This window comes from Colius striatus, chromosome Z, assembly GCF_028858725.1.
Source record: "Colius striatus isolate bColStr4 chromosome Z, bColStr4.1.hap1, whole genome shotgun sequence".
Classification (NCBI taxonomy): Eukaryota; Metazoa; Chordata; class Aves; order Coliiformes; family Coliidae; genus Colius; species Colius striatus.
The window spans coordinates 2,797,755-2,817,367 of NC_084790.1; the positions used below are offsets into that span (position 1 = coordinate 2,797,755).

The following is a 19,613-nucleotide window of genomic DNA, read 5'->3' on the forward strand; positions in this document are numbered from 1 at the left end:
TGGGCTCCCCAGTACCAGAGAGCAGGGGCCTTTGTGTGAGCTGAGCTGTTTCTGGGGGAGCAGGGTGGGCTACAGCTTCTCTCCTGCTCCTCTCCAGCTTTCATGGTCTAGCCTGGAAGCTGGGGCTCTGCTGTGAGGACACCCTGGGTCTGCCTGGGCTGTCCTGCAGGCAGCAGCAGAGGCCAGGAATGGCCCAGTTCAGCACACTTGCCCATGGGAAGAACACCTTATGACTGGGCTTGTGCTGCCAGCTTTAACATAGACAAATCACTCTTCAAAGATGGCCATGGTCCAGAGGAGACTTTCCCTTCTGCAAGGCTCAGGCCAGCAGCATTGTCACCAGCATGTCAATCCTGATGGAGACTTCTCTTGGAGAGATGTCAGGATGTAGACAGTCTGAGTTGCCACTGAGTGCTGGGCATCTCCTGTCAAGGGCTGAAGGCTACAAGAGAAGGAAGCAGAGCAGCCATGAACCCACCTGCCAGCAGAGGCCCCCAGCAGTGTCCTCCAGATAATGCCCACCCAGCTGCCTCTTGCCCTGGCCAGGAGGAGCGGGTGAGACCCACTGGAAGCTGCTTCCCAGCAATGTCCCCTGTGCCCCTGGCATCCCTCTGCTCCTCAAGTGTTTTCCTGGAGCAGGGCCATGCTGCTGGAGACAGTCTTTCTTGTAGTGTCTCCCCGCTTGCCAAGCCCAAATCCCAGGGACAGAGACACACACACCGGGATCACGATTACATCATGGGCTCCTCATCATTGCAACAGGAGCTGTGGCAGTGCTGCTGTGGCGGCACAGCAGCGGTGCTGGTGGCGGCTAGGAGGCTGAGGGACAGCGGCTGTGTGGTTGGTGGGAGCTGGCTGGTCTCAGTCATGGCAGCTCAGCCACGGTGGCTCAGCCGTGGGGTAGCAGCGTGTGCCAAGGTGTTGGCTGCATGTGCCACAATGGCGGTTGCTGCACGTGCCACAACAGCAGTGGCCACACATGCCACAGAGGTCACTGCACATGCCACAGCTGTGGCTGCACATGCCACAACAGCAATGTCTGCACATGCCCCAGTGGCGTTCGCTGGACATGCCACAGCGGTGGCTGCATGGCTGCACATGCCATGGTATTGGCGGCACAGTCCATGATGGCGGTGGCTGCGCATTCCACAGTGGTCACTGCACATGCCATGGCAGCGGCTGCACCTTCCACAACAGCAGTGGCTGTACATGCCACAGCTCTGACTGCGAACCCTTCCTTGGGTCGTCCCTGGAGTGGCCGGTGCTGTGCCCCCCTTCACACTCACCCAGCCCACAGCAGGTACCCCAGCCCCAGTGTCCTGCTAGGGGCTGGGGGAGACCTGGTGGGATGACGGCGTCCGGCCAGGACATGTTGGAGGGGGCTGGGGTGGGAGGGCGACATACACTGGGCGGGGACACCCCCTTCCCCAGACTTGGCTGGGTTCCTGGACTTGATACAACTTATTCTGGGATGGAAACTCAGGCAGGGGAGGGAGTGGGATTAAGCAGGGAGGGTGTAGACAGCCTCCATGTCAAGAATTGTTCTGCTCACAGTGGGGTCAGCACAAAGGACATGGGCACCGAGTCAAAACAAAACAGGTTGAGTTTTATTGACATCCAGTGCAGGGCCACTAAGATGATCAGGGGACTGGAACAACTTTCATAGGAGGAAAGGCTGTGGGAGATGGGGCTGTTTAGTCTGGAGAAGACTGAGGGGGGATCTTACTAACATTTACAGATATCTGAATGGTGGGTGTCAAGAGGCTGGGGCATCCCTTCTTTCTATAGTAGCTAGCAACAGGACAAGGGGTGATGGGATGAAGCTGGAGCACAGAAAGTTCCACTTAAACATAAGAAAACACCATTTCACTGTGAGGGTGACAGAGCAGTGGAACAGGCTGCCCAGAGGGGTTGTGGAGGCTTCTTCCTTGGAGGGCTTCAAGACCCACCTGGACACATTCCTTTGTGACCTGATCTAGGTGAACCTGCTTCTGCAGGGGGGTTGGACTGGATGATCTCTAAGGGTCCCTTCCAACCCCTACCATTCTGTGATTCTGTGATCAGATCAAAGACAGGAGTCTAACGGTGGGTTTTTCATTGGACCTTCTGATCCCTTGGGCTCTGCTGTTGCTTTTTACCAGAACTCATGTATATCAGTGATTTCCTATTAGGGAGGCACCTTGAAATGAGGAAGGGAGCTAAGAATGCTACACAAAGGATCATATTCCTTCTGAGTTCATAACAATTGAGATACTCAGAAGAACGTTCACTTCAAGGGTTGCCTTATCTGCACATAACACTATAGATCTGAAACGATCCCTTTTTGTTACTCCCAAATCCTTTCCCTGCTGAGGCTAAAAGGCTCAGCCACAGCACGGAGGGAGAGGGTGGTTTCTTACTCCACTCTGCAGTGCTCTTTCCAGTATTTGAATGTGGAACTTGACCCAGGCACACAAACCTCACTTGACAAGTGAACGGCATGATGCGAATGCTGGAGAGGTTCCCAGGTCATGGAGCATCTCACTGCATCATGCTGAGCCACCCTAGAGGCCCGAAGAGCAGCACTGTGGTGTCTAACAGAGGAGTTTAGTGCCATTCCACACACCCCACTTATTCTGTCTTCTCTCTGGCTGTTCCTTCCAAAATCAGTGACTTGTAAATTCTGAGGGCATCTAAGGTGAGGGGGACAGCCCTGGCCCAGGCTGCCCAGGGGGACTGTGGAGGCTCCTTCCTTGGAGGTCTTCAGGACCCACCTGGGCATGTTCCTGTGCGACCTGATCTAGGTGGGAACTGCTTCTGCAGGGGAGTTGGACTGGATGGGCGCTAAAGGTCCCTTCCAACCCCCACCATTCTGTGGTTCTGTGATTCTATGTTGCCTGCATTGGGCAGGGGGGTGGTGAGTGGGTTTCTACTTCTTGTGGACACAAGGAGCAAGCAGTTCACAGGCAAACAATTGTATTCCTTTTCCACCCGAATGCTATACCATCCCAGAACTGCCTGTATCCTCTTGTGGGCCTTTTTCTTCCTTCCATGAGAAGTGTCCAGGGAATGAACCAGTCCTCCCTTAGCTCCTCTCCTACTGAATCCTCAGGGGGGGGTGTCTCAAGCACTGTGCAGTGATGAAAGATGTTTTCAGTTTTGTTACACTCTTCAGGAGCTGCTGATCCTCACTCCAAAAAGCGCTCGTCACCGTCTGCTCACTAGGTTAGAGCTGAGGGAAACCTCCCCTGAGCTCAGCCCCTGGGACACACGCATTCCATTCCTGCTCACTGGGGACACCGGGGTCCTTTCAAAGTCTAAACAAACTCAGGGCTCTGGTTGAAATTCCTACACTTATTGAAAAGGGGGGGAAAAGCCACCACAAGCTTCTGGTTTGCAGAGCACAGAATGACAGGGATCACAAACATTCCTCAGTGGGCTGCAGGGAAGAGCTCTGATAACAGAAGGGGCCGGTTTCTAGGGATCGAGGAGCAGGGCATGAGCCTCCTCAAGGAGAACTGAAGTGGCAAAGTGTGCTTGTGGGTGTCCAGGTTCTTACTGATCCCTCGTTAAACTACTGCCAAATATGTGAAGCTGGGCCAAGTTCTAGAGTCTGGCTGCTTTATGAAGATGCCTTGAGCCCCTTCCCAAGAGTTTGCTCTGTTTTCTGTGAAGATCCAAGACGAAAGCCCACTGAACTGAGCACTCACATCCTACTGCCTGTGGAAGTGGCGGGAGAGCAGCAGGCAGCAGTGTGTGTGTGTGTGGCAGCGACAACACGTGTGTTCAGAGAAGGTGATGGGGGAGCTCAGCTGAAAGCTCTCCATGAAATACTTTTCCTGTTTCCTATGATTAGGGATGTCTAGTTGAGCTGGGGGGTGAAAGGAGGAATATCTAAAGGGCGAACGTGGTTTTGCTGTGAACAGACACCACCACAAATAAAGAGCACTTTTGCTCCTAGAAGTTTTAGCATTGAATTTGCTGGGCAAATGAGAAAGGTCTCATTTTAAACCCACTCCCCGGCTCGTGCACTCCATAGCTAACGAGAAGGAAACTGATTCTAGCAAAAACAATGAACATGGCTGTCATGTGTGGAACCAGATAGAACCAAAGGACTCACAATGCAGTGAAATCCTTTCTTTGCCTAAGCAGCAGAGCTGTTGGATTCAGCAGCTGCCTGGCGAGAGGGGAAGGGCAGCTCTGCTGCTGCAGCCACACCATAGCACCGGCAGCGCGCGGCACACGGAACTGTGTGGTGCAGTGGGGGCAGGGGAAGGGAGAGAAGGCTGAGGGAGATAGGAAAGCTCCCACAGGTTAGTGCCAGAAAACACTGCAGCCCCTTCCAATCACAGAATCACAGATTCACAGGATGGTAGGGATTGGAAGGGACCTCTAGAGATCATCCAGTCCAAACCCCCTGCTAAAGCAAGTCCACCTAGATCGGGTCACACAGCAATGTGTCCAGCTGGGTTTTGAAGACCTCCAGAGAAGGAGCCTCCACACCCTCCCTGGGCAGCCTGGGCCAGGGCTCCCTCACCTCACAGTGAAAGATTTTTTCCTTGTTTCAATGGAACTGTTCATGTTCCAGCTTCTTTCCATTATCCCCTTGTCCTGTCCCTGGATATAACCCAAAGAAGTGCTGCCCCAACCTCCCTACATCCACCATTTAGATATTTGTCAGTATTCATAAGATCCCCCTTCAGTCTCCTCCAGAGTAAACAGCCGCAGGTCCCACAGCTCCTGGCAGCACCTGGGTGTCTGTGGGCAGAGAGGAGCCCAGGCCAGAGCTGGTTTGCTGTCAGGACTTGGGACCCTGTGAGTCTGTCCCTGAAGGACTGTTCTCCCCGTGCATGACCCACGCTGGGGCAGGGTGTGAGGAGCTGCCCCATGGCAGGCCCCAGGCTGCAGCAGTTGGTGAGGAGCTGCAGCCCGTGGGAAGGAGCCACGCTGGAGCAGATGGTGAGGGACTGTCTCCCATGGGAAGGACCCCACAGTGCAGCAGTGAGAAGTATGAAGAGGCCTCCCCCTGAAAAGAAGCAGAGGCAAAGTCCATCTGTGATGACCTGAGGGGAAGGAAGAGTCTTGGGCAGAGGGAGGGGTGTGGGGAGCCATTTTAAGACTCAGTTTTATTTGTCATCTCCCTGCTCTGATGGTTCACTAATAAATCAAACCTTTTCTCCCCAAGCTGAGTCCGTTTTGCCTGTGACACTAATTGCTGAGTGATGTCCCTGTCCTTACCTCAACTCACAAACCTCTCACTCTATTTCTCCCTCCCCTGCCCAGTTTAGGAGGGGGAAGTGACAGAATGACTTTGTGGGCACCTGGCACCCAGCCAGGATTAAACCACCACAACCCCAATCACAGCTCACACAGGGACACTGTTGAAACAATTTAATGTATCCCCTGTGACACACGAGGCTACTGCAATACAGGCTTTGTAAAACAAGTTAACCACCATCACCAGCATGAAGAACAATGTGCCCCCTTCCCTGGATGGCTGAGGCCTCCCCAACACCGCTGTTCACAGCTGTGACACAAGGGAGTGCAAGTCACTCATCCCTGGGCCAGCTTGCCTGGCTCTTCTGTGAGAGGTCATGTAGGGGCATCACTTAGAGCACGAGCTTTGAGGAATAACCCCTTGGAGGCAGCAGAGGAGCCATGCTGCACAGCCCAAGGGGCTATCCCTCGCTCAGGGCAGCCAGCCTCACCACCCTCACGTGCTGAACGCTCAGCAGGTCTGTTCCACAGAGACACTTGAAAGCGTCAGGGTGAGGTGCCGCAGCTTTGCGGCGTAGAACACACACTGAAACACCATTAAGATTTCCCTAAAAGCAAACTTCAGTTTCAAAGAGACAAACTCAAGTCTTTAAAAAGCCAGGCTTCATGTGCCCAGCAGCTGCCTACCTGTGGAAAAAAGAAATCCCCATGTGGATGATCTCCAATAAAAACACATCAAAAAGCATCTTTGATGTTTTTCAGCTGCCGGACAGCCAGGTCAACCGGGAGGTTGAACTTCAAGTTGCTGAGGCGACTGAGAACGTTGAGAGCGCTCTCAAAGCCTGTGTTTGCCATATAGCTCCAGGGCTGGTAGTGAGACTGCACCAGAGCTCCGGATTTGCAGATGAGGTTTAGCCAGGAGACCAGGCGCTGCTCGTTCAGGGCCATACACACCAGAGCTTTCAGCTCCGAGTCCGCGCTGCGCTTGAAGGGGTCGTGCTCTGTCAGGACGGTGTGAATAGCTGTCAGCAGGCTCTGTTTGGGAGTGATGGCCACTCCTCTTGTCACGGGCAAGGCAAAGGACTGGGAGAGCTTGCGAGCTGGGGACTCCACAAAGGCCTGTCCGTTCTTGGCGTTGTAATACTTCACAAAGAGCTCCCAGGGGTGCATGGTCTGGGGCGAGGGGGTGAAGGCGGGGATCAGGCACGCGATGGGTGCCAATACCAGGCTCATTCCTTGAGAGGAGGCATAAAGCCCGTGAGCCATCAAGTCTCTCAAAGCAATGGTCAGCTCCTTCCGCACAGCCAGGGTCAGCTCATCTCTGCCACCCAAGGGAATGTCCTGCAGGTCGGAGGAACTGATGACGTGGTCTTCCCGCTGGTGTTTCACAGCCAGCTGCCTCACCCGCTCTACTGACACCTCCAGTTTCTTAATTAAGGGGGAATAATCCTTGTTGGCTTGGTCCTTCTGCCAGAGGGTGCGAGGGATCTGACCCGTGGCACAGCCAAACTGGCTGACAGCAAATATTTGCAGCACAGCAAGCATGCGACGCATGAGGTGCAGCCCCGTCTCTCGCATCTTCCTGGCGTCCTCTGGGTTCACTGGTCAGCATGGAAAAGAGAAATAAGTCCTCTCATTAAGAGAGAAATAAGTAAACCCATGAAGGCACCAACAGCTCTGCTCTTTCATACACACACTACAGGAGTGCAAGCATCTGCTCCTGCTCCGTCACCGACTCAGCTGCTCTGGAGCTTTGGTCAGCGATGCTGCTTTTTCTTGTTTCAAGGCACTGAAGCCACCCAGAAAGCAAGTATTTTCATGGCATGTTCTCAACAATCAGGTCATCTTACAGAGAAAAAACCCTACAGCAGCTTTCCAGGGTGGGCATGGACACAGTGAGGTAATCTTTAGACAGCACGATGGGTAACTAGGAGCTACCAAAACCTCTGCTGAAGGTGATCACTGCCTACCTTCAAGGAGCACCTTCCTTCAGCAGGGTAAAAGCACACACTGCTTACTGCTGATGCCATTACTAAATCAAATTTGCATGAATAGTCACACTGGGTAGGACCTAAATTCCATCCAGGCCAGTATCCTACCTTGACTAGAGGTCTCAGATGACAAAAGGTAAAGGTCTTGGAATATTCCCCCTACTTTACCATTCCAGCTCCAGTAAACTCACGTGGCAAGTAGACAGCTCTCAAGCTATAAAGAGCACTGGATCCACCCAGCTCAGTGTATCTGCTCCCACAGCTAAAACTCAGCACTGTCTACAGTGTCTACATGGTAAGGCTGCTCAACCTGCCTGCATCTTGCACCATCAGAAGTCCCTTCTATCCTGATCTCTCTGCTGAGGATCAATCCCCCCTCTCTGCCGCATGCTCAGGTTGTGTGACTGCCCTAATGATCCCATGGACAACAGGGTAAAGGAACTGGACACAAGTTTTTTCTCAGGGGAAACAGGAAAAAGGACAGGAACCAACTGCCTGGAAAAAAAAAAAAACAAAAGCAAAGCAAATGGTGGTCTGTGCTTGCCAAATGGCAAGCAAGTGACAGCAGGAGCGGTGCTGGAAGCTCTGAGCCAAGTGGTGCCCACCTCTGTTTCCAGAAGGCCGTGTATTTGGTCTGCAGGAGCCACCACCGTCTTTTCTGCCAGCACATTCAGAGTCTCCATCTTCTGCCTTACCAGAGCTTCCAACTTCATCTGGAATAAGAATTTTTACACAATTGCTTCACACTTGTGGATTCAAGCTGCATATCTCAAGTGTTAAGGTCATTTATTCCTTAGATCTCCCTGCATCCTTTTTTGTCAGGCTCTTGTTCTCTCCACCACCAGTTCTGAGAGATCTGTCCTTCCCCACGACCCAGAAACCTTTCCTGCATCCTGACATCTGTGACCTCCCTCCTGGTGATTTTGTCAGGGAATTACAAAGTAATTCAACCTGCCCCTGTTAAACAAAACCAAAAAACAACTCAGCACTGACCCTGAATGAAGTTGATGAACATTTCAAGGTCCCTTATCTGTGTCTTCAGCTGTTCCACCAGCTGCTCCTTCACCCTGGCAGGATTAACAATCTGTGCTATGGCAGCATCCACACGCTGTCGCAGTTCCTCTGGAGACAGCGTTGCAATATCTTCACTCAAGTCCATGTCCAGCCTCTTTATCAGCTCATTTATAATCATCTGCAAAACACAAGTTCCTAGCACGATCTCACCATGTGGTGCTGATGCCCACGAGCTTTAAAATACTCCTTTACCCACTCATTATCTCAGAGACAGATCACCTACACATAGGAAATGGCAAGAGAAGGTATGGGACACATTTACACACACAGACAAGCTACTGATCTATTAGAGCTGTTGGCAAGAAATATGGACTGACCAACCCCTACAGCTTGTAAGAGGCTCACAAAAACGCCAGGACATACAGGCAGGAGGACACTGTGACCCTTACCCGTTGTCTCTCCATAACCACAGACTGTGGTAGAGAATCATAGCTGCCCTCTTGGTAAGCAAACGTCTCGAGGTCATCCAGCTGTGTCTTCAGCTGCAGGATCAGCTCTCTCTGCTTCTCCTTCTGGACCTCAATTTGCTCCTGCTTCTCACGCGCACTCTGAAGAAAAAGGAAGTTACCAGTAAAAAAACAAAGGGAAGATTTATTGTCAAAGCCAAGCCCCAGAGAACAGGACTGTGGTATGAGGAGTGTTCCCCTCAGCTCATGCCCTTTGCCAGCACACATTACACGCCAGTCTGAGAAAAAGACGTGCCTGGACATCAAGGAGAGATGCCTGACAAAGGACGAGCCTCTCCAGACCTGCTGCACCAAGTCCCACCTCAAAAGGCCAGGATCCAGGAAGCACCGTTGCAAGTCACCAAAGAGCGTGTACGTATCAAAGATCCTCTGAGTCACCACCATATCTCGGAGCCGAGCAGTGACACACAAAGCAGGGCTTTAACACGTGTCCCTGCGAGCTGGCACCAGCTCACCGAGCACCTGCACACACCGAGCTCCGTGCAAACCTTCTCTGCCCCATCTCTCTCCCTGGAGCCAGCCACAACCACAGCGGAGTGTGCAGTGCCTCTGGTCCGTGCGGCAGCCCCCGAGCTCCCCTCAGTGCCCAACGGCCGCCCTGACAGGCTGCAGCGCCCGGGGCTGACAGCACGGAGCGGAGGCCCACTCCACGCCGTCATCTCAACGGAGACGGCGCCCCCCTCACCCCAGCAAAAGCCATCGCCCTGCGGCACCGCCTTCCCCGTCTCAGAGCCGGCTCGGCGCGGCCCGTGTCCCGCGGCCCGGCACTCACCGGGGCGTCACCGAGCCCGTGGGGCAGCGGTGCGGGGCAGCCGCGGAAGGCGAAGTCCTCCAGGTCGCGGAGCAGCCGCTGCTGCTCGCTCGGCCCGGCCCGGGCCACCTGCCGCAAGCGGAACTGCACCTGCGCGAAGTGCGAGGCCAGCGCCAGCAGCGCGCCGTGCAGCCGCCGCCGCTCCGCCCGCAGCCGCGGCACCGACTGCGGCGAGCCTTCCTCCTCCTCCGCTGCCTCCTCCTCCTCCTCTTCCTCCGCCGTAGCGGCCGACACGGCGCCCACCGGCGCCCACCGCTCCCCGGGGCCCAGCGGGCCGCCCTCCGCCTCCATGGCCGCCGCTACCGTCGCCTCAACGCCGCCGCCGCCATCTTTGCCGGCGGGACGGGACGGGGCGGGCAGGGACGGGGTGGGGCGGCGCTGAGCGGGGCGGGGCGGGACGGGGCGGGGCGGGGCGGAGCGGCGCTGAGCGGGGCGGCGCGGGGCCTGGGCTCCCACGGTGCGCCCCCAAGCGGCGCGGCGGACCGCTCGCAGCGGCACTCGGGGGGGCGGTCCCGGGGGTGGGGGGGGGGTCCTCGGAGGAGGGTCCCGGGGGGTCGCGGCGCTCGGCTCGGCTCGGCTCGGCTCGGCTCGGCTCGGCTCGGCTCGGCTCGGCTCGGCTCGGGACACCCGCGAGCGGCCCCGGGGAAGCGTTGCAGGTGGGAGCCCCTTGCGCGGCCCGGTGGTCGCCGGTCACAGGCCCCCGCAGCCGCGCCCCCCGCCCGAAATAGCGCGGGGCGGGGCGGACGCCGCCATGGCGAGGTGAGCGCGGCCCGGCGGGCTGGGCCGGACGCGTCGGGTCGGGTCGGGCAGCGGCCGGCACCCTGCGAGGGACGCGGCCCCCGGGGCGGTGTCCGGTCGGGGATTCGGCAGCTGAGGCGCCGGCGGGAGGGACCCTCGGAGCCGGAGCAGCGGCGGAATGGCAGGGGGGAGCGAAGGCCGGGAGCGGGGGGAGCTCTCTGCGCTCACCTCGCTGCCAGCCCTGGAGCTCGGCCCGGCCAAAGGACACATTTAGGGCACCTTCCTTGGCCCAGCGCCCAGCCGGTGCCTCGCAGAGTGCTGCTGGGCACCGTGGAAACGCTCCTTGACTCTGCTCTCTCCCGAGGCAACCGGCAAAGACGCTGTGGTACGACCGGCCGCGGTACGTCTACCTGGAGTTCTGCGTGGAGGACAGCAGGGACGTGAAGGTGGCCATTGAGGACCAGCGGCTGGTGTTCAGGTGGGCTTGGGCTGGTGGTTTGAGGGACACGGAGGAGGGCTGTAGCGAGAGCAGGGCACGTGTGGCCTCAGCCCTCTCCTGAGACAGGCTGGTCACGGTCTTTTGGCAGTTGCAAAAACGCAGATGGCGTGGAGTTCTACAACGAGATCAACCTGTACGCCAGGGTCAACTCCAAGGTGAGAGGTTTCTGTTCGCTGACAGCCTGCATCAGGCTCAGAGTTAAACCCAGTCTGTGTGGTGTTGAGCAATGCTGCTTAGCATTGAATCCTTGCCGAGGATCCCGAGAGCTTGAGTGGGGTGAGCACAAGCCTGGGAGCCTTTGAGTGCTGCCTTGGGCCAGGAACAGCTCTCCTCCGTGGTTCTGTGTTCCACACAGCCTGCACGTGGTTGAGCTTGAACCCTGTATGTGTGTGCAGAGGGGTCTGTCAGACAGTGAGGTGAGGCATCCCCCATCTGTTGGCAGGACTCACAGGAGAAGCGCTCTGATCGCTCCATCACATGTTTTATGAGGAAGTGGAAGGAGAAAGTGGCTTGGCCTCGTATCACCAAGGAGAACATCAAGGTGTGTGTGGCACCCAGCAGCCAGGAACCAGCCTGAGCTTACGTGCTGCTCCACAGCACAGCTCCCAGGGACCAACCTGCCCTCAGGACAGACACCAAGGGCCCTACATGAGCCTCCCAACACAGAGCCCCCCAAAACCCCGACGTCATCGCCACTGCCAGTCCACAGGGAGGATGTGGCTGGTCCTGACCCTTGCTGCAGGCAGGGTCAGGACCAGCACCCACAGATGAAGGAGAACACTCCCCCATCCCTCCTTTCCCCAGCCCCTTGCAGCAGCAGCCTGTGCTCATCTCGGAGAACAATCCCTGGGCTGCGAGGATGGGGCTGCCCTATATCCCCCCCTAGCTGCTCCCTCCCTCAGGAGATGCTCTCTCTGCCCACAGCCAGCCTGGCTCTTCGTGGACTTTGACAACTGGAGAGACTGGGAAGGGGATGAGGAAATGGAGAGGGCCATGGTGGAGCAGTATGCAGAGGTGAGCTGGGCCATAGGCCTCGGTGGTCCTGGGGCACGTGTGAGGTGGGTGCTTGGGGTGGGGGGAGATGGGCATTCAGAGTTCCCACAGCCCTTTGTTTCTCATCCAGCTCCTGGAGAAGGTGACAGACAAAGCTCCACCCCCAACCATGGATGACCTGGATGTAAGTACTGCCCGTGAGATTCCCCCAGATGCTGCTACAGGCTACACCCTTCCCCCTGAACTGAGCCTCTGGCACTCTGCTTGCTGCGGGACACCAGCAGCAGCTCCAGCTGCTCACCCCCAGCAGCCTGTCCCAGCACCAGCCAGGGACAGAATCACAGAATCTTAAGGGTTGGAAGAGACCTCTAGAGATCATCCAGTGCAAGCCCCCTGCCAGAGCAGGACCACCTAGAGTAGGTCACATAGGAACTCGTCCAAGTGGCTTTGCAGTGACCCAGCAATGTGGCCTCATGGCCAAGAAGGCCAGTGGCAGCCTGGGCTGGATGAGAAGGGCTGTGGGCAGGAGGTGCAGAGAGGTTCTGCTCCCCCTCTGCTCTGCCCTCCTGAGCCTGCAGCTGGAAGATTGTGGCCAGTGCTGGGCCCCTCAGTTGCAGAAGGACAGGGAGCTGCTGGAGAGAGTTCAGTGCAGGGCACAGAGATGCTGGAGTGGAGCATCTGCCTTGTGATGAAAGGCTGAGGGAGCTGGGGCTCTGCAGCTTGGAGGAGACTGAGGAGTGACCTCATTCATGTTACAAATGCATCAAGGGTGGGTGTGAGGAGGCTGGAGCCAGGCTGTGCTCAGGGATGGCCAATGACAGCACAAGGGGCAATGGGGACAAGCTGCAACAGAAGAGGCTCCAAAGCAACACAAGGCAGAATTTGTTCCCTGTTGAGGTGAGGGAGCCCTGGCAGGGGCTGCCCAGATGGGCTGTGGAGCCTCACCCTCCCCAGGGCTGACCCTTCCTTGGCACCTCGCTCCTCTCCCCCGCAGGACGACCTCTGAAGCCCAAGCCCCCGGGACACGCAGGACCAGCAGCCAGCACACACCGACCAGCAGCGCAGGGCTGGGCTGCCCGGGGAAGCAGAACCGCTCCGGACAGTTCCCCACCAAGCGCAGCAGCCGAATCGTCCGGTCTCCCCGTGCCGGTTATCCGCACGGGATAATAAACTCGAGCTGCCGTCCGCGTGTTTTCTGCCCTGGGGTGGGTGGGGGGGGGTGTCACCGCCTCCCGTCCCGTCGGGTCACCGCCGGCTGCGCCCCCTCACGCCACGCCGCCAGCGCTGTGTGTCCCTCTGCGGCCGCCGTCAGCTCCACCGGCGCCGTGTGTCCCTCCGCGGCCACCGTCAGCTCCACCGGCGCCGTGTGTCCCTCCGCGGCCGCCGTCAGCTCCACCGGCGCCGTGTGTCCCTCCGCGGCCGCCGTCAGCTCCACCGGCGCCGTGTGTCCCTCCGCGGCCGCCGTCAGCTCCACCGGCGCCGTGTGTCCCTCCGTGGCCGCCGTCAGCTCCACCGGCGCCGCCTGTCCCGCCGCGCCCGCCATCGCCGCCGCCGCGTCGTTCCCCGGCCGCCGCCCGCCCCGTCGTGCCGCGGCCATGGTGTTCCAGTGCCAGCGGGACAGCTGGGCCCGGCAGGTAGCGGCGGGACGTGGCGGGAGCGGCCGTGTGCCGGTGCCGCCGTGCCCGCCTCACGGCGCCGCCGTCGTCGTTACAGTTCACTACCAAGGTGGTGTCGTGCCGGCCGGCGGAGCTGCGGCCCGACGGCGGCGGGGAGCCGGTGCCTGGCTTCCAAGTGGTGCTGGAGGACACCATCCTCTTCCCCGAGGGCGGCGGGCAGGTGCCGGGGCCGGGCGTGGGGTGGTGGGGCAGGGGGTAGGGGGCAGGGCCTGACCGACGGCAGCGATTCGCCCCGTGTCCTCCGCAGCCCGACGACCGCGGCCTCATCGGCCATGTGCCGGTGCTGCGCGTCACCCGGCGCGGCTCCGAGGCCGTTCACTTCGTGCAGGAGGCGATGGAACCGGGAGCCGAGGTGCTGCTGTCGCTGGATTGGGAGCGTCGCTTCGATCACATGCAGCAGCACTCAGGTGCGTGGCCCGGGGGCGGCGAGTGTCACCCGGACCCTGGGCACACGGTGGGTCGGTGCCCGGCATGTCCCTGCCCTGGGCGGGGGAGAGGGCAGCCCAGCAGCTCTGCACACACAGCCCACGCCGGAGTTACTTTGCTGAATGGCTGTGCCAGTGATGGCAGGTCCTGGCTCCCTTTGCTCTCACTGTGGGCTTGAACCAGACGTGGTAAGAGGAGGCTGAGGAGGGGTCTTATTAATAGTTATACGTGTCTCAATGGTGGGTGTCAGGAGGTTGGGGCAGCACTTTTCTTTTGTTGTATCCAGGGGTAATGGAAAGAAGCTGGAACACAAAAAGTTCCCTTTAAACATAAGGCGAAACTCTTCCCCTGTTGAGGTGAGGGAGCCCTGGCCCAGGCTGCCCAGGGAGAGTGTGGAGACTTCTTCTTTGGGAGATCTTGAAAACCCACCTGGACATGTTCCTGTGTGACCTGATCAAGAGGATCCTGCTTTAGCAGAGGACCTGGACTGGATGGTCTCCAAAGGACCCTTCCAACCCCCACTGTCCTGTGACTGTGTGTTGTTGGCTTTTCCCACAGGCTGGTGCATGAGAGGACATGGGCTGTACCCACTCTATGCCATGCTCTTTGGCATGGTGTCTATGAGCGTCTGTAAGGTTGTCTCAAACGTGATTCTCTTTGTCTGTTTTAATTCTTCCTGGGGTTTCCTGTCACCAGAAGACAGGTTTTTCAAGGCCTGGGGGGGTGTTCCAGGCATTGGCACAGACCACCGGATCTGTCTGCTGGTTTAACGTTGCACTAAGGGAAACAGTCTAGTGGGTGACACAGCTGGGACAAAGGCTGGGCTTGATCTTAAAGGTCTCTTCCAGCTGAAATGGTTCTATGATTCTGTAAAGCCCCACAGCACCAAGCACATACCTGGGCATTTGCAGATGTTGTGGCCATTACCAGCTGGGAAAAAAACCAGCAGTTTGACTAAAAAAAAAATCTCCTTTCCAATGTTCAGTGGCACTCAGAGCTGTTGCTTGCACATCTCTTCCAGGACAGCATCTCATCACTGCCATCGCAGAACTGCTGTTTGGATTCAAGACAACTTCATGGTGAGCAGGGACAAAGCTCCTTTTTACCCCCCTCTTACCTTGTTTGGCACATGCCACCACGTGGGGCTGCAAGGAGCTGAACATTCATCAAAACCAGTTTACCCTTGAGACATTTCACTCAAGTTCAGAGGTGACTGAGCTGGAGAGAAGCTTGGCAAAGTATTTGCTCTCTTTTGCCTTCCTCCAAGTGTTTGATGTAACAGGGACGGGAGGGAAGTGTGTTTTATTTCAGCGTTCCCAGCAGTGGGATGTCACACAGAGGGACCTCCCAGCTGATCTTAGCTGCAGCAGTCGATGTTCTCCATTGGTGCAGGGAGCTGGGCCGTCAGCGAAGTGTCATTGAGCTGGACACCCCGTCCATGACAGCAGAGCAAGTAGAGGCCTTGGAGAAGAGCGTGAATGAGAAGATCCGAGAGCGGGTACCCGTGGTGGTGAGGGAACTGGCTGCAGATGACCCCGAAATTGAAACAGTGAGTGATGGGGGAGAAATTTCTGATACCTGTGGGCCCAAAGGAACTGTGGCACAGGTGCCACCTGGTTTGCCTTTTCCCCAGGTGAGGAGCCGAGGGTTGCCAGAGGACCACGTGGGGCTGGTGCGAGTTGTTGACATCGAAGGCCTGGACTCCAACATGTGCTGTGGGACTCATGTCTCCAATCTGAGTGATTTACAGGTGGGCAATTGCACCTGAGCTGCCCTCAGGAGCCTCACTCTACACCTTCACCCCTGGCACAGCAATCCATAGCAGATCCTGAGATCCACGGCCTCCTGGCCATTGTCCCAGTGATGAAAGGGGTGTTGATAGTCCTGTGCTGGTCTGTCTTTCTAACAGAGCTCAGCTCTGGTCTGTAACAAAGGTGTTTTCAGAACTGCTGGTGCCTCTGGAGAAGAGGAGTCTGAGGGGAGACAGGAGCACTCTCTGCAGCTCCCTGACAGGAGGCTGCAATGAGCTGGGGTTCAGGCTCTTCTCCCCAGTAATGAATGACAGGACAAGAGGAAATGGGCTCAAGTTGCTCCAGGGGAGGTCGAGGTTGGAGCTGAGGCAGAACTGTTTCCCTGAGAGGGATGTCAGCCCCTGTGCCAGGCTGCCCAGGGAGCTGGAGGAGTGCCCAGCCCTGGAGATATTGCAAAGCCATGGAGCTGATGTGCTGAGGACTGTGGGTTAGTGGTGGGCTGGGCCCTTTGAGGGCAGGGCTGGGACTCCAGGAGCTTCAAAGGCTTTTCCAACCAAATTGATTCTGTGTTTGTCTGTGGAGACCACAAGGTGTATTGCCAGTACAGCAGTGCATCCCTGGGTTACCACCCATTTGTTCTCTGCTCTGATGCTTTTGAGTGTTCACCATGAGTGAGAATTCCTCTGTGCAGGGAGGTGGAGATAAAAGTCCAGAGCTGCTGTGTTTAAGTGTTTGCGTCTTCTCAGGATGTATCCCTGCACAGTGCAGCCCATGATTGGCTCATTGTATCAATCCCACTACATCACCCTTGTTTTCTTCTCTTGTGTCAACCTTATGTTGGATTTTAATCAGTTCATTTTCACACACAAAGAGTCAACACCCACAGCAAAACGTAGTCCAGTAGGAGCTGACCACCTGTGTGAGTACAAGCAAAGTGCTGCTCTTTTCTGACCATGGTGATTTTTCTTTTTAAGGTCATTAAACTCCTTGGCACAGAAAAAGGGAAAAAGAACAAAACCAACTTGGTTTTCCTGGCGGGAAATAGAGTGCTGAAGTCAATTGAGCAAAGTCACAGTACTGAGAAGGCTCTAACCTCGCTGCTCAAGTAATGCCCTTTCCTCTTCTGTTGTCCCATCTTTCCTCTTCCTTCTGACAAATATCACATCAGCCTCAAGGTGTATCCATGTGATGCTTTTTGTGGTGTTGTCTCCATTTGCTTCTTTAAGAAACCCTTTGTCCTTCAGAGTGGTGATCCAAACTCTCCTCCTCCTTTCAGAAACGGGCCAGGTGAGCACGTAGAGGCTGTGAAGAGGCTGCAGAGCTCTGTGAAGCTGCTTCAGAAGGTATGAGGACGGCTGAGCAAGGCAGATGGTGGCTGTAGACCTGAGCTTTAGTCCTGATAGCTGGGAATTGAACCGTAGGCATTGGGTTTTGTGCATGTTACAAAAACCTGCTCCAGTCTCTGGGGACACAGCTCAGAGTTCACACTGATTCCTCTATCTGCAGCACACTTCACTTGCTTTTCTTTCAGAACAACTTGAACCTGCTCAGAGACATTGCTGTTCTGATAGCCCGGGACTTCAAGAGCAAACCTGCTCCAAGTCAGCTCTTTGTGTTACACAGGTATGGGGCAGTTCAGGGAAAAGGGCAAAATGGGGCCTTACACATTTTCTGGCAGTGGCACCTCTCTGCCACCTATTCAGACTTGTTTCTCAAGGAAGAGTACAAACAAGCTGAATAGAATATTGAACTGCCTTGGCCTGCTGGGAGGTTGTGTGGTTAAAGGACTGTGGTAGTTCTTCAGGCATTGAATTCTTCTGGTTTTGTATCTGAGAAATAGCTGTGTCCCCCTCATTTCTCTCAGCCTTGATACTTTCAGATAAACCCAAGGAGCTCTGTTTCTTAAACACTTTAATGATTCCTCATATGTCCAGAGCAATGCACAGCAAGGATTTGGATATATAGAAAAATCCTCCCTCCCCCCCATCCTAACAGCAGAGGCCAGAACCCGGTGCCTGATCAGGCCGTTGGTTTCTGATTGATAGTTTGGACCCTAGAGGGGATTTTCTCTTCTTTCTGACGTGTTTTGGGGTTTGTGTTTTACCCATCCTTACAGGAAAGAGGGTGATTCTGAATTCATGAACATCATTGCTAACGAGATTGGGACAGAGGTGAGTCACTGGTGAGAGCTAACCTGACACCACTGGCTGTTTCGTTTGAACTGTGCCACAAGCAGGGGCTGGCCAGGCTTCTGTTTGTATTGTAGTCACAAGCTACTGGTCAGTTCCCTTTTGAAACTCATTCAGGTTATTTTCCTCAGCAGCCTCAGTCTGCAGGGGAATCCTCAGCACCTGAGAAAGACACAGCCTGTTCTCCAACGGGCTCTACAGAGCCTCATTGCTGTTATAGACCAGGCTACACTAGACTTGGAAAGAACTTACAACAATCACCTATTACAACTGCCATCCATCTCTTTTTGACTTAGGATACTCCAGTACCTACTCTGACCCCCAGCCTACTCTAGGTGGTGCTGCTGCTCTGTCAGAGAGGATCTGGATGATCTTTCCAAGTCCTTTCCAACCTTTAAGATTCTGTGTGTCTGTGAAAGGCCCTCTCCCTTTTGCTTTCTGCAAGTTGAGTCTCTGTCTCAGTGATGCCCTCAAACCTCTGAATTGTTTGCATGCTTAGATGAGTCACAGAATCCCAGCACAGTGGGGATTGAAGGAACCCTCCAGAGCTCCTCCAGCCCAACCCCCTGCTAAAGCAGGTTCTCCTCACTCAGAAGGTGTCAAAGTGGGTTTGGAAACCTCCTGAGAAGGACCCTCCCACACCCTCCCTGGGCAGCCTGGGCCAGGGCTCCCTCACCTCAGCACCAAGGAAGTTTCTCATGTTCAAGTGGAAGTTTCTGGGTTCATTGACCCGGGTCCCATGGCCAATGTCTCTGTCCTCTTCCTGGACAAGGAGGGCACTGGTTATTCTGGTGCAAGATCCACCTCTGTGTCCACAGGAAACCCTGCTCTTCCTGACTGTGGGAGATGAAAAAGAAGCAGGACTCTTTCTTCTAGCTGGACCTGTCGAAGCAGTTGAGAATTTAGGTCCCAGGTACCGTGTTCTATGGTGTCTTTACAATTAGTAGGGGTTCAAACGTTACCGGCTAAGCAGGGTAACGAGGGCGTGGGTCCTTGTCTGCTCTCTGGAGCAGGTCAGGCCAGACCAGTCTCTCCTCTCTGCAAGTGAGTGGCCTTCACTGTTGTTACTGCAGGGTGGCAGAGCTGCTGGGGGGCAAAGGAGCTGGCAAACGAGGCCGCTTCCAGGGCAAGGCAACCAAGATGAGTCGCCGAGGAGAAGTGCAAGCCCTGCTCCAGGAATTCGTCAGCCGTCGAAGCCCTGAAGCATAAGGAACAATTCTCAAAGTGTGCTGCCTTCCCTGCTTTGCATCAGCCACTCTCCCAGAGAATAAAGACATAAACCCCAGCTGCCAGTGTGCATGTGCTCAGTGTGAGCTCAGTGTGCTCGTGGGAAGCCAGGGAGGGGTTCTGCCATCCACGCTGTGCCGTGAGGGTTGTTGCATTTCCCCAGACCAATGGTACACGTGCTTAAGTGATTAAAAATAGTCCTTATTTAACTGTTTTGTAGGCTTCCTAAGGCCAAGAGAGGGTCAATGACCAGTTAAGCTTACACCTCCTTCTGAAAAGCAGCTTTTCTGTGGTACTCTAAGTAGAGACTACAGCTTCCTGGTCCTCTGCAGTGCTCTTACACTTTCTGTGGGGTAACTGGCACAGCCAGAGCTGATAACAGCCCTCCAGGAGAACAACAAGGTCATGCTCACACTCATCTGCAGCTCTGTAGATTCCCATCCTCCTCTCGAGCTCCTGTCACGAGAGCAGCACCTGAATTCAGGAGCCTCCAGTCTCGTTGCTGAGTGAGTATCATCACCAAAGCTCAGCAAAAAGATGCTGTTCCTTCCCTGGCACCTTCCCTGGCACCTTCC

General features: G+C 55.9%; 3 protein-coding genes across 5 annotated transcripts; 2 read left to right on the plus strand and 1 right to left on the minus strand.

Moving 5' to 3' along the window:
• Nucleotides 1-201: 201 nt before the first annotated feature.
• On the minus strand, nt 202-9,889 carry RUNDC1 (RUN domain containing 1). 3 transcript variants are annotated; one of them, XM_062018990.1, is made up of 6 exons: nt 9,501-9,889; nt 8,651-8,809; nt 8,181-8,379; nt 7,793-7,900; nt 5,884-6,797; nt 202-442 (listed from the first exon to the last, which is right to left on the minus strand). In XM_062018990.1, the coding sequence occupies exons 1-5, from the start codon at nt 9,828-9,830 to the stop codon at nt 5,932-5,934; spliced, it is 1,662 nt and encodes a 553-aa protein (XP_061874974.1). In that variant the 5' UTR covers nt 9,831-9,889; the 3' UTR covers nt 202-442; nt 5,884-5,931. The 3 variants fall into 3 exon arrangements, with proteins under 3 accessions (XP_061874974.1, XP_061874973.1, XP_061874972.1); XM_062018989.1 differs by lacking the exon at nt 202-442 and adding an exon at nt 4,509-5,005; XM_062018988.1 differs by lacking the exon at nt 202-442 and having other exon boundaries at nt 5,356-6,797.
• A 213-nt stretch (nt 9,890-10,102) lies between these two features.
• Nucleotides 10,103-12,954, plus strand: PTGES3L (prostaglandin E synthase 3 like). The gene is made up of 7 exons (XM_062019032.1): nt 10,103-10,298; nt 10,642-10,755; nt 10,865-10,931; nt 11,219-11,317; nt 11,701-11,790; nt 11,900-11,953; nt 12,764-12,954. Exons 1-7 carry the CDS (start codon nt 10,291-10,293, stop codon nt 12,773-12,775), a joined length of 444 nt encoding a protein of 147 aa, XP_061875016.1. The 5' UTR covers nt 10,103-10,290; the 3' UTR covers nt 12,776-12,954.
• On the plus strand, nt 11,753-19,095 carry AARSD1 (alanyl-tRNA synthetase domain containing 1). The gene is made up of 14 exons (XM_062019031.1): nt 11,753-11,790; nt 11,900-11,953; nt 12,764-13,403; nt 13,483-13,605; nt 13,693-13,852; nt 14,893-14,950; nt 15,264-15,420; nt 15,505-15,621; nt 16,597-16,727; nt 16,899-16,965; nt 17,154-17,245; nt 17,739-17,793; nt 18,630-18,724; nt 18,885-19,095. Exons 2-14 carry the CDS (start codon nt 11,943-11,945, stop codon nt 19,018-19,020), a joined length of 1,842 nt encoding a protein of 613 aa, XP_061875015.1. The 5' UTR covers nt 11,753-11,790; nt 11,900-11,942; the 3' UTR covers nt 19,021-19,095.
• The last annotated feature ends 518 nt before the right edge of the window (nt 19,096-19,613 follow it).